This window comes from Dermacentor silvarum, chromosome 2 (assembly GCF_013339745.2).
Source record: "Dermacentor silvarum isolate Dsil-2018 chromosome 2, BIME_Dsil_1.4, whole genome shotgun sequence".
Classification (NCBI taxonomy): Eukaryota; Metazoa; Arthropoda; class Arachnida; order Ixodida; family Ixodidae; genus Dermacentor; species Dermacentor silvarum.
In genome coordinates this window covers 211,213,428-211,226,733 of record NC_051155.1, presented here as the reverse complement: position 1 = coordinate 211,226,733, position 13,306 = coordinate 211,213,428, and the positions used below count along the sequence as shown (strand labels likewise).

At 45.1% G+C, this 13,306-nt stretch overlaps 1 protein-coding gene across 1 annotated transcript in view; it reads left to right on the top strand.

Annotated features, from left to right (window-relative positions):
* The window catches only part of LOC119442545 (transmembrane 6 superfamily member 1-like), a 59,557-nt gene that overhangs the window by 39,868 nt on the left and 6,383 nt on the right, over positions 1–13,306 (top strand). Inside the window, exons 6-10 of the mRNA XM_037707458.2 lie at positions 14–96; positions 4,580–4,680; positions 6,703–6,801; positions 8,101–8,199; positions 11,287–11,406. Of these exons, the coding sequence (XP_037563386.1) occupies positions 14–96; positions 4,580–4,680; positions 6,703–6,801; positions 8,101–8,199; positions 11,287–11,406 (502 nt within the window). The remainder of the gene's footprint in view (positions 1–13; positions 97–4,579; positions 4,681–6,702; positions 6,802–8,100; positions 8,200–11,286; positions 11,407–13,306) is intronic.

The window sequence follows — 13,306 nt, the reverse complement described above, 5'->3', positions numbered from 1 at the left end:
TACATCTGTGCAGTGGTAACCTCTACAGTGTCGCCCTCTTCTGGTGTGGTTCAAATGTCAACAGCACACTTGTGCTTCTGCTTGGAGTTGCAACAGGTTGGCTTGATCTTTTTTTTCTTTCTTGGCTTTAAAATGTATTGAAAATAGTTACCCACTGTTGAAGTTCCTGTGCTCATTCTTTATGAATTAAATGCAGATATAGTACATGACAGTGTAAATGTCAGAGGAATATGGAAAGCTTACCATGTCTTTAAAGCGAAGCTATCTTTCCCATTGCCTCCAGGTTTCCTACGTTGGCATCGATCCTCCGGGATATATATCCTAAGGATTTCATTCTTTGGTGTTTTGTCCCAGGATATATATGTGGATATATATTTATATAAACATTATATCTGTGCATTTGATACATGTTCCAGCAAACTGGCTTATGAAGCACTGAATGCTGAGCATTAAAGTAGTGCCAGTGAGCGCTCCTCTGTTCTTTGTTACAAGACAATAAAACCACAACATAAAAGCTGTACATATTATGTCTGCTCATCATCATCGGCCTATTTTTTATGCCCACTGGCAAGAGGAAGGCCTCTCCCAGCGATCTCCATTTACCCGTGTCGTGTGCTAGCTGATTCTAAGCTGCCTCTAAGCTGCTAGCTGCCTGCAGATTTCATGATTTCATTGGACCACCTAATTCTCTGCCGCCCTCGACTGCGATTCCCTTCCCTTGGCACCCATTCTGTAGCTTAATAAACCACCAGTTATCTGGCCCACGCATTACATGGCCTGTTCAGCTCTATTTTTTCCTTTTAATGTCAACTAGAATATTGGCTACACCTGTTTGCACTCTGATCCACACCACTGTCTTCCCATCTCTTAAAGGGCAGCTGAATAACTTTTCAAAAAAGTGAGCTTGAACAAATTATAAGTTATCACCCCCTGAATACGAAAATGATAGTTTAAGGCCAGAAGTCACCGCAAGTTGCTTTAATTTAGCAAAAACAAGTCTCAATGTCTACGGGAGATGCTGCGGGTTGTTTAATCGGCTCTTATGCTGAACAAGATCGTGGCGTCATCTTAGGTATCCACGAGGAGCGTGATTCGAATAGAGCGCGCGCATGTTACCCCTGTATTGACGTCATCCTCGTGCCCGGTCTTTTGCTGCTACGCTCGGCGCGTGAAGGGGGTGGAGCTTCAACGAAAACTTAAACTGCGAACTGGACAGCGGCGATTTCAGCGCCAATATGATGGCTGAAGGATCGCCTTTAGCTTTAGGCCCGCAGCCGCCACGTGACGCAGCTGACATGCCCCAAGCTCAACGCATTGTGCTGCGGCAAGACGAAGAGAAGCACCAGTTATTGCATCTGTCAAAATTATACTTGTCAGCCATCGTCTCGTAGAAAAAGGAGCCAGCTTTGTTGTTTCGGGGCGAAGTGGCTGTGTAGACGTCGTACACAGGGAGGCCAGTAAAACGTCATACATTCGTGGGCATGAGTCGGGAACCCGCAACCAATGTTCAAAACTTATTTTCAGAAAAACTAAATAATTCGCAGTTATATTGTTCGACACAGATAATCGCAGTGCAAAAGAGAACGTATATTCAAAATTTTATTAAGGTCAGTGGACATCAAAAAATGGCCGGAGTTGCCCTTTAACATTTTAGAGCGCAGCTCTTAGGTTCCTGCAATGAGCGTCGGTGTTGCAATACTTCGTAACCGAGCGAACGTGCACCGTGAAAGATGAAAGCGAATGCAGAGCACAGCGGCAGATGAAAGAAGTGCGCGTGAGAAGGAAAGTGGAGGAGGAGGCTACAGTGAGAGCATGAGGCGGGAGTGGAGGAGGAGCGGAGGGGAGACGGCCTGTGCATGCGCTGAGTGGGCGATCTCATCTGTGTTTCCGAGGGGGGGGGGGGGGGGCAGGGTGGCGTGAGCTGGGGAGGGCTATGCTCGTTCGCGGTGTCAGCTGCTGAGGTCAGTCCACGGTATCAGCGTAAGCGACAGGGATCACTGCTTCTGCAAGGGGTGATGGCGAGCGTCTATGAGTAAGGCTCGATGTGACTCTCCCTTGGGTGTTGTTGCCGCTGACAATGGTGGCACGATTTCCCCGCGACAAAGGGCCGCTCTTGTAGTTGGTGGAATGAAAGTGTGCGAAGAAAAGCATAATGCCACGCAAGACCGACTGTACAGCTACAATGGCTATGATATGGCGCCAAAGTAGTGCGTGTCGTCTGTATGGAAATAAAGCGCTGCATGAGCTGCATGGCGGCTGCTGTGAATCGCACCCACACGGCACCTATGTGCTGCCTCTCCCGATTAGCGAGGCAGTCATGCCACACTTCGCTCCGTTTGTAATGCATCGCACGAGACAGATTGTCTATGCCAGCTACGCTATTCCCAGCGTTCTCTTCCTGATAAAAACTGTGTACCTATATAATCGTAATACAAAATATTTACACGAGAAATGAAAACACGTATAGAGCTGCACTCAAATTTCGCATTAGGGAGTATTGTAATCGTCGGTGAATTTTTTCCGGTCATCAATCTTTGTGTAGTCTTTAACTTCTTCTCAAGCTTCTATGTTTGTACACTTTTCAAGTATAGCTGTGAGCTGCCGGTCATGATTTGGTAAAGCTTGCTGCATGCGCTCCTGCCCATTTTTGTTCTTCTGGAAATTTCCTTCTCACAATTCAGTTGCAAGTAATTGACCTATATAAATTTAGTCTCGCACAGTTTCTAGAGGCTGACTGTCAATCATGAATTCTTGTTCTCTTAGTCTTCTGCATATTAATCTTGAGCCTATACTCCTACACTTGTTTGCTATGTCTCTGTTTTACACTATTTCGGCTCACAGATATCTTTAAACCACAGAAATGGAATAATGCATAATATTCAGTGGCTTCTTTGATTTGTTTTATGTTTCTCATACTTCCAGTGAAGTAGCCGGATGCTCTACCTATGAGGCCACAGATGCATGCATAGAAAGACTGAATAAAATCCTTACTAGCTTCTCTTATGCTAGCTAGTGCTTTCAGATGCTTGGCATGTTAGTTGTGTTGCATAGCAAAAATTTGCTTTTTGTTTAGCAGCAAGGCTTTAATTGAAGTGCCCCCTATACTCGGCTATAATTGAATATTGCACTGGAAAGGGGAGATGCCTTCAGTTTTTGTTTGCGTACAGTCCTGGCTGCAGTGTCTGTCTTCTCAATCTTCTTCCTTCGTTTTCTCTTGGCTCCTTCACACATCGCCATCTTTCTCCATAGCAAAAATGTTACGGGGAAAAGAAATAAGAAATGTATTTACAGCGTATTTACAAGACTGGCAGCGGCTGGCAAGATCATAGTAAGCACGCGAAGTCCCGAGCTTCGTCTTCTTCAAGTGCTCTCAAAACGTCTTCTTCATCGCTCTGTCACATGACCCCCGGTGGCTGAAGCACCGACCTGGTGCTGGTTAGGAGGCGGTCGAGTGATACGGCTTAAGACGCGCGACGTGGACTACGTCGGAACGAGGCTGAGCCACGGTGGGGTCAAGAGGGGCGATTTCGTAGGTGACGTCGGTTACTTGACGCAAGACGCGGTAAGGACCAGAGTAGCGTGAAAGCAACTTCTCCGAGAGGCCAACGCGTCGCGACGGAGACCAAAGGAGAACCAGGGCGCCCGGTGTGTAGTGGGCGTCACGATGGCGGGTGTCATATAAGCGCCGCTGATTTTCCTGCGAGTCCACAAGTCGACGTCGGGCAATATGGCGTGCCTCTTGTGCCTGGATTATGGCGTCCCGGGCGTACTCTGATGTGAAATGCAGGCTATCAGGCAGGAGGGTGTCGAAAGGTAGTGTAGGGTCGCGGCCAAACAAGAGGAAGAATGGAGAGAAGCCTGCGGTATCGTGGCGAGAAGAATTGTAGGCAAAGGTAACGAATGGTAATGCAACGTCCCAGTCGCGATGGTCAGCGGAGACATGCATGGATAGCATCTCAGTGAGGGTCCGGTTGAAACGCTCGGTTAGACCATTCGTTTGTGGATGGTAAGCAGTAGCAAGTTTGTGTTTAGTCGCGCACGAGTGTAGAATGTCATTAACAACTTTAGAAAGAAAGTAGCGGCCCAGTACGAGGCAAGAAGGCAACGTAGTTCATTGGCGTGGGGGCCGACGAGCCCGAAGCATCCTCGCCTTGAGCTGGCATGGTAGATGCAGCCAAGGAGCGCCCGCTGCGTAAATCCGTCTTGAACTTGAGCCCGCAAACTCCACCAAAAATGTTACGGGGAAAAGAAATAAGAAATGTATTTACAGCGTATTTACAAGACTGGCAGCGGCTGGCAAGATCATAGTAAGCACGCGAAGTCCCGAGCTTCGTCTTCTTCAAGTGCTCTCAAAACGTCTTCTTCATCGCTCTGTCACAATATCAATGAAATCGACTATTAAGCTTGTGAACCAAATTGTTTGATTCAGAACAAAAGCACTCAATTTATAATCAATATTTCATATATTTGCACAGCATTACTAATACGAATGTGGCACTTTTATGCCTGTTGCAGCCTAACACAGCAGCACTTGGTCACTGCTTCTAAGCGTTGCTTCCTGTTGCTTTCTTGCTGGCAGGAAAACATGGTATCACACCAGGGGCCATGTTCTACCTTGTGGTTGCCTTTGCTGCTCCCTGCTTCCTCTACCAACTGAGACATCAGAGGATTGCCCCCGCGGTATGTGCGTATACAGCCTCGGGGGTGGAATGGCACTGTTTGAGTGTACAAACAAACATTCCCAATAATAGTTTACACCAAGGTTTGGAAAAGCCAACTGTGGGTTTAAATGCAAAGCATTCTTCAGCTATCTCCAGGGCTGCATAGTCGATTGACGGGGGCCGACTTCGCATTGCACCTGCATTCGTGCCGTAGCTGGATGGGTTGTTATGAAGTGTTTCACCGTGACTTCGTACGCTCTCCTCTTGTGTACACCAGATGACGTGTATAGCTTAACATTTTGCTCTTTAAGCTGGATAGCATTATTTAATGAGAAGCATTCTTTGCGTTTTACCAGGCATTTTGTAGTAGGTCTGTAGGTAGGTAGGTAGGTAGGTAGGTTTCTATTTCAACACACTTGAAGCCTGTTCAATAAGAAAAGGTTGTCTCCAGTGGTGCATTTTGAATCGGGGTCCCCCGGCGTAACAGCCTGAAGCTGTACCCACAAGGCCACACACGTATGCATATAACAGAGTAACAGTCTTGCCAGTCATTTGCTCGGGTAACCTAGTGCTTTGAGATGCTTGGCGTATGTGTCTCATCGCATAGTAACAATTTGCTTATAAATGTGAGTCTGCCAAATTACCGCATCCTCCCTTTGTGGCAGCTAGCGTTTTGAGACACTATGTGACGTTTCACCGCCTTCAGGATTGGCTCTATTTACCCAGGGCACAACCTTTGGGATCAGTTCAGGGCATAACGGACTGTAACATTTCTTCACTGAAGTACAATAAATCAGCGGCCACGCCATGGCTGTCACTGTCATCGCACAGACAATTGCTCGCTTTGCAGAAACATTTTGCACCATCTGATAACACTTTGCTGAACCCCAAATGATAGCCTGCAACCTGTAAAATTCTAACAGACAATAAGTACTGCAACACAGTAGATACCTGCAAGATGCTTTGCACAATATTGATTCTCATAGTGGATGGGATCTGCATAATTTTTTGGGTTAAGTGGACTGTACAAAAAACAGTGTGGGTGAGTGGTGCTTCACCTCTTGGAACTCCACTGTCATACAAAAAGTTCTGAGGTACCCTCTGTAGCCTTACTGGTCAGGTACGCATTCAGCTAAAAAGCTTCGGCCGACAGTCCCTTTAGAAAGATATTTTCCCTAATGGTTTTTCAAGGTCACGAAACAAGTAAAGTGAAAATGTTGCACACGTTAGTGTGGAGGGCAGGGTGGGCAAAGAATTGAGCGTCATTGCAGTGGCGTGAATAAGTGCAAAGCAAGGTGCATATGATGATTTGAGTGTTCGTGGAACTCTTCAAACAAGCTGTGGATCTCCGTTTTCCCCCGCAACGCGAGTCACAAAGTGGTGGTATCTGTGGAACCCTAAGGTACCACAAATTGTTTGAACCCTTTGTATAGAAGATGGCATGGCTCCCTGTGCCATAGCTAGAACTTCATATATGTGGGTGTCTTCAGCCTGCTTGCAATTCGCACCTGGCCCCCTCTTTTTTTTTTTTGAAGATGTCGTAACCTTTTTTTAAGAAGACACCACAATACCCCTCTGGGGTTATTCCTCATTGCTGCTGCTGTGGGTTGGATTCCCAGCCTCTGCACCTTTGAGTGAGCATTGCGCAGTGCAGCCATTAGTTTTGCACTGCACTGTGCTGATTGGTAGGTTGGTTCTTAAAACTTGTCGCTTTCTTTAATTAGGTGAGGCTTTCTTTGCCTAATCCCCCCCTCTCTCTTCCAAAGTTCTACTGTTCTATGGGAAATATAAACTGTCACGCTCGGTTCTCGGTACACATGTGAATCCCTTTTTAAGGTTCTGTGCAAAAGTTTATGCAAAGGGTTGGTTATGTTGGTTAGAATTTGCAAAGTGAGATGGACAGTAAATGTGGAAACAAGACTAGAAGCTAACTGTGACATTATAGCAAACATTTCGTGATAACGAGCAGCTGTGAATTGCATTGTTCAGAATGATTTTGAACTGCTTCTCATTTTTAGTGTTCCTGGTTTACAATTTGCAGGGGACTGGCCCAAGGGAACGCTTCTTCAAACGCAAGCAAGATATTGTCTTGCTTCTTTACCTACTCACTGCAAGCTTTATAACCATATTTAGAGGCTTGGTAAGAACTTTTTGTGGCAATCTTTGTAGGTTTATTTGCTGAGTTGTACTGCAGGGACCATTTTGAATATAAAGAGGACTGTCAAGTTCAAATGCAAAACAGGAAACCAATTTCTATGAAACTGAAACAGTTGCACCATTGTTTATAGCTTGGAAGGCGAGACTCATTGCAGAATGCAGTTTGAGCACTATATGCCATTATTTAGTCTACCTAAACCGCAATTTCCCAATTTCGCTGTTCACATTTAAGCGGTTTCATTTCAAATCAAATATAATTTTATTCCAACATACATTTGATGTAAAGGACCATGGACAAAAAAGCCAGCAAGGCTTGACGTGGTCCATGGCCCTGTTTTAAAGGCAGCAACAAAACAACAAAGGATGAACACAGTTTAACACAAGAAAAAAGAAAAATAGAATGTCCACACTAATAACTGTGAAACCATTATCAGGATAACCATGAGGAAGTATTTGAAAGGAAGTAAAGCATCGACATAGATAGGGAGCAATTTTCAGAAGTACAGCTAGTACTTACAAAATACATTACAAAAAACTCAGTCACTGAAAATGCAACACTATATACACGAGCTTTATGGGATCCAATATATGTAATAGTTCATACAGCTTCATATACAAAAGTTCTTGATATGCATAGTACAAAGGCAAAACAAAAATAATTATTATATACAAGAAATACACCGCATCAAAGAAAAGATGTTTGCATGCATACTTGCATTTAGATACATGTTTATACTAGCATAACAAATAAAAGTATTATGTTATGTTTGCCTTGTTTAAATGGTAAGGTAGTCGAAAACGTAACATTTGATAGGTATAATTTGTTCTAGACCTCGGTTATTCCCATATTTCCGAGCTCCTTCTATTGACCGTTTTATGCTTTGGTACCAAGTTAGAGATACGTTTTTAGGGTGTCGTTTAACTTCATATTAACATATTTTTACCTCTCTATAAAAGTGTACTATCGACCAAAAAAGTTTATGGACCAAAGGATCTGACAAAAAGCTGAATATCTCTGTAGCCTCAAATCGCAGCCTGGTATTCCCATTTCCAGCCTCTACTGGTATATGCGAACAACATTGTGATGTATGGTTTTACTGGCTATATTTAAAGGCTGCTTGGTTATTTAGCATTTTCTGAGATCCCATGGCTCGTAAACTTTTTTGGTCGATAGTAATGTTGTGTCTTGTTGTCATTTATTGCTGGCAATGTCGAGCTGGTGACTACTTGTCTTTATTGACATTGTGTTTATGTTTAATTTATGCTTCTGTCTTATTAACAGGCGGTGTTAGGAACAAACATTGGCTGGATCAATCGTTATGTTGCAACTGTAGAGCCATACCTTCTACAGAAAGACCCTGCCCCATTCCCAAAGATGCAGGTTGGTGGCCTACTTGCTTGGCAGTTACTTCTATTGTGTTATTCAGTTAAACCTGGATATAGCGAAATTCACAAATTCCCGAAAAACTTTGTTATAAAGAGGATTTCGTTATATGCAAGTTCGGCAAATTCGAAAAAGAAACACTTACCGTATTTACTTGATTCTAACGCACCCTCGATTGTAACGTGCATCCGTTTTCCGTGACCAAAAGAGAGGGGAAAAAAATCCTTTACAGTACCGCGCACCTCATGCTTTCATACAGAAATACAACTATCGCTCAAGATTTACTCCCAATACACTAAAGTTGTGATGAACAAAAAAGTCAGTTTCGCTCGAAAGGCGAAGCATTGATTGCGACAGCAAATTAGCAGACAGCTATACGAAGTAAGGTACTGTACTTTCCGGTGTATAAGACGAGTTTTTTTTTTTCTGAATTTTTTGTCGGTGCGTCTTATAAAACGGTGAGACTTATGTTGTTTTTTTTTTTCGGAAAAACTGCCGTCAAAATCGGATTCGATGTGATGGCCACGTGAAGCGCGCTGTTTAATTTAATTGCTACGGGTTCTTTGCGCGCTATCGAGGTGGCGGGTACGTTCTTTTCGTGATCGAGTTCCCGAGCCCCGTGCGAGAAGGACGGAGCAGCAACGCAAGCGGCGGCAGGCCGACCGCGAGTCGGCCGACCCCGAATTCGTCGCATCTGCAGATCGCTTTCAAGATCTGCGCAAGCTACGCAGTTGCTACCAGAGAACAAGCCCCCTCTCCCTCCCTCTCGTGCTGCCTTCCCGCTTTCCTCCCTTGTGCGCAATTCGGCTCACTGTCGGACGCTTTCACTCGCACATACAGCATACGGCGCGCGGGGACGATGTTATTGCCCTTGGACTTTACACGGAACATCGCGGCAACCACGACGGCAGAAATGCGCCTGGAGTGGAAATATATGGCACACATACGCTTGCGCGTGACCCGCGTTCACGGAGTGACACGTCATTATAATTTTTTTAAATCGCTTACTGAACGAGCAGGTGCGTCTTATACACCGGTGCAACTTATAGACCGAAAAATACGGTAGTAGTTTTATCGACCGTGTAAACTTGTAAACATACGCTGTTTAACTAAATTGGTAGACTGGAAACGGAGAGTGCCGGCTTGGCAGGCTAGGCTAGCTGCAGCATGCGGCGGGATCAGGTTTGAATGAAGGGAGGGGGAAAGGTCACGCCCGCTGCGGCAAGATCGCCGGGTCGAGGATGCAGGCCCACCTCCTGCACGCTCGCCCGCACGCACACGTGCGCTTGCTCTTGCCTCGCAGTCGCCTTGAATTCGAGCACGCCAAGCGCGACGCCGCCGCTTCGCATTTTGTTGTGGTGGAGAAGGTGCTTCCGGTTGCTGCTCGTGCAAAAATGACAAAATTTGGGGCGAAATCTCTAGGTTGTCGGTGGGGAAAATTCGTTATTTCGATGGGGTCTCCCGCTGCCACTTCGTTACGTAGAGGTCTCAAATACATGTGCTTCTATGGAGTAATGGTGGGGAATAGAAAAACTTCGTTATATTCAGGAATTCGTTATATGGAGGTTTGTTATAAGCAGGTTTAATTGTAATACATTTGTCAAGCACAGACAATAAGGTTTTGGTGCTTGAAAGGTAAGCTTTTGTCAGATAATTTCTCAGTTCTGTGTTTTTACAATGTTTTCCATCTATCTGTGCTGATTGCAAGTGCAATTTAGCATCCAGGAAAGTAGTCTGTGTTATAGCCACTTCCATTTCCTATCGCTCATAATTGTGGCTTTTTTTGCAAGAGAGCAGAACAAATATATGGTTTTGAATTTGACATTCGCTCATATTAACTTGTTCAAAATGTTTATCACGTCTGGTGAGGCACCTTGGTGCATTTGTGCCTGCAGAGTGTAAGCTTGAACACACAACTACTGTGCTCTGCAAATTGCTCTAAGGGATTTTGACATGTTCATGAGAGTTGTGTACGTTTTACGTTTTGACAGGTATATGCAATGCAGTTGTTGATATACACAGTGTTAAAATGTTGGAAAAACACAGCAGTTGGTTTGCACATTAAAAAAAAAATCATCAGCCACATTTCTATTGTGATAGCAATTATATGCACACTCCAAGCACATTTCTGCCATCGCCATCGCTATGATGTTCCGTGTCCAAGGGCGATAACACCGTCGCCGCGTGCCGTATGCTGTATGTGCGAGTGAAAGCGCGTGAGGGGAGCCGACGATCGCGGACTAATCTGGCGCCCGCAAGAGAGGGAAGCTGAAAGGAAACACACCGTCTTCTGTTGCGCGAAAGGCCGTGGGGGATGGGACAGAGGGAGGGGGGTTGTTTTCTGCCAGCAACTGCGTATTTCGCAACCGCGTGCATGGTGAACCGGCCATCGCGGCCTAATCTCGCACACACCGGGAGGGAAGTGGGAAGGCAGTGCAGGAGGGAAGGGGGGGGGGGGGTGCAGGCGGCGTTCTTCTCGGGCACCAACTGCGTACTTTGTACGGCCGTGCGCGGTCGCACGCGCCTTATCTTGAAAGCAGTCTGCAGGTGGCTCATACCTTTGTGCATGCAGTGTTCTCGTCGCTCAGTTTGCGTTGAAGCGATACACAGCACGAAGGTCACTTTGCTCGCTGTTGCTGCCATGCGTCCTCACACTGGCGTTTTTACAGCAAGTGTCCGCAGTCATTCGAGTGTGATGTGTTCATGTTTGCCTGTGTGCGCTGACACCATGCTTGTTAATTTAGTTGGTAAGCGAATAGCTCCAAGTTTATACGGCCGATAAAACTACTATCCTTACTTCGTATAGCTGTCTACTAATTTGTTATCGCAATCGATGCTTTGCCTTTCGGGCAAAACTGTGGCTTTTTTTCATGGTACTGTCGAATCTTGACGCCTATACAAATAACTATCTTAAGTTTCACGCTTAGATCATTGAAGGTACTCTATTTTTGTCTCTACTAATCGCTGACAGTAGCATTGATGTCTGTTCTCAAACAAGTGCTTGTAAGTGCTGTCGTATGGCTCCTTAGAAATGTATGTTGCAGTGGACTCAAGTTGCTCCCTTGCTGGTTTTATTATTTGCAGATGCTTGTCTACCTCTTCCACCATCTTCCTCTACAACTCGCCAGTGCCTATGCATTACTTGTGCCTGGTTGCCAGTGGATGCCAGACCTCAGTCTTCTCATTGCTGGTGCTGTGTTGCAGGTGTGGTTCTCATGTGCTTATCATTTATATTCTAGGGTTCTTAGGCGCAGCACACAAGCAGAACAGGCCTGTCACTCTTCTGTTATAACGACCCAACATGCTTACCTTCTATGCCACCAATCGCTGCCTGTCGATGCTCGGCTTCCTTCCACCCGCTTACATGCCACCCTCCACCATTTTCTTTCGAGGACCATGTTCCACCATTTTCTTGTTGTTCGCTATCATTGGTGCCAGGGTAGGTACTCTGTAAGAGTCCACCTAGTGGACATGTCCATTTCGTTTGCTGTTGAAGTTCTGATTGGCTGGGCTGGGGTGCGCTTCAGCAGGAGCCAGACGCCACAGCCAATCAGCACTTCAGCAGCAGACAAAATGAACATGTCCACTAGGTGGAGTCTTACAGAATACCTCCCCAGGGCCAGGTATTTTGTAGCGATGCGTTACGCTTTATTCTATACTAGTCTTATCATCCACCGCTCACGGCCGGCTGATCCCGTGGATAACATGAGCAGACCGTCGCTCCGACCACTAACCAAGCGCGGAAAGCTCTGAAAAGGCATTAGCATCGAAAAGGCATCGCTGCAAAATACTGGCCCAGTTGTTTCTTCATCCTATTGCTTCTTGCTTCATGGCTTCAGCTTACTTCCCCCTATAGCACTATTCCTCTGCTTTGTATTGATTACTAGGCTTGTGCAAACATAAATTTTTTGGGGTTCAAAGTGAAATTGAAGCAAATAGTAATCAGTGTCGAATAATTTCAGAGTGAATACCTGGCATTTGAATAAAACCTTGACATAAGTGCCCGATGTTAAAAAAAAAAAGTTTGTTCTTTATCTGCAAAAAAAAAAAAAGGAAAGAGGTTCATTTTTAAGTGCTGTCATTCTGAAATTTTCATGCAAGAATGCAAGTTAAACATTTCTTACAACTCCAGCTGCACAGAAAATCTGTTTACAGGCTCTTGCTCACTGTTGCGATTCAGTCTACTTAGAATTTTGTGATGTTTAAGGCTATGGGAGCATTTGTGCGTCGTCGCGATGCTGTGAAGTGTGAACTCGACTGCACAGCTATTGTGACTTGATGGTCGAGGACGAGACAGACTCGTGGAGCAGACGAAGAGGAGACTAAAAGCTTTATACAGTATGTACAGATACGGGGTATTCAGAATTAAGCTTTATGGAATTTTAAAAAATCGGCTGTGGCAGGTAGCATAATTCCTATCGTTGAGCTGGGTTATTTGAAGAGGCGGACATTAGTAGCATGAGAAATTGAAACACATATTCAACTAATTAACAAGAATTCACTAATTAACTTCTTAGTCAATTACATTACAACACATATTGCAATTTATTGTAGCTGGTGAGCTTGTAGTCAGTGATGGGCACCCGATGACGCACAACAGCAACACCAGCAGTTTATGCTGTGTTGCGCAAATTAAGTTTGATGCTTTCTGTCTACACGTGCGTTTAACCCATTCTGTTGTGCAAGCGCCCAGAACAATTTTTTTTAAAGTTTAGCAGTGAAATCGGCGTGCTGGTTATATGCGAAATTTGACTTGAGGTCTGGCGTCACGGCGGCCTCGAGGTGTGGTTTCAGTGAAAGTAAAGTCAAACCACCTTTAGGGCAAAGTTCCCCACCATCAGCATTGCCGAGGAGGTAGGAAAAGAGCAGCTGGCTGAAGACATAACATGTACGATTCATGGATCCGGGCGAATGGAGACTTACAGATTCTGTCGTCCTATGTAGTTATTTCCATGGTTATACAGGTGGATTCTTTTTTCGCTTTCCAGGGTGTTGTAATTGGAGGTGCGGCTTATATGTGGAAAAATATATTAATGTTCACTTGTGTTGAATTCTTCAAAAACATTGAATAGGTACTGAAATTTGAGCCGCAGCGAACATCTAA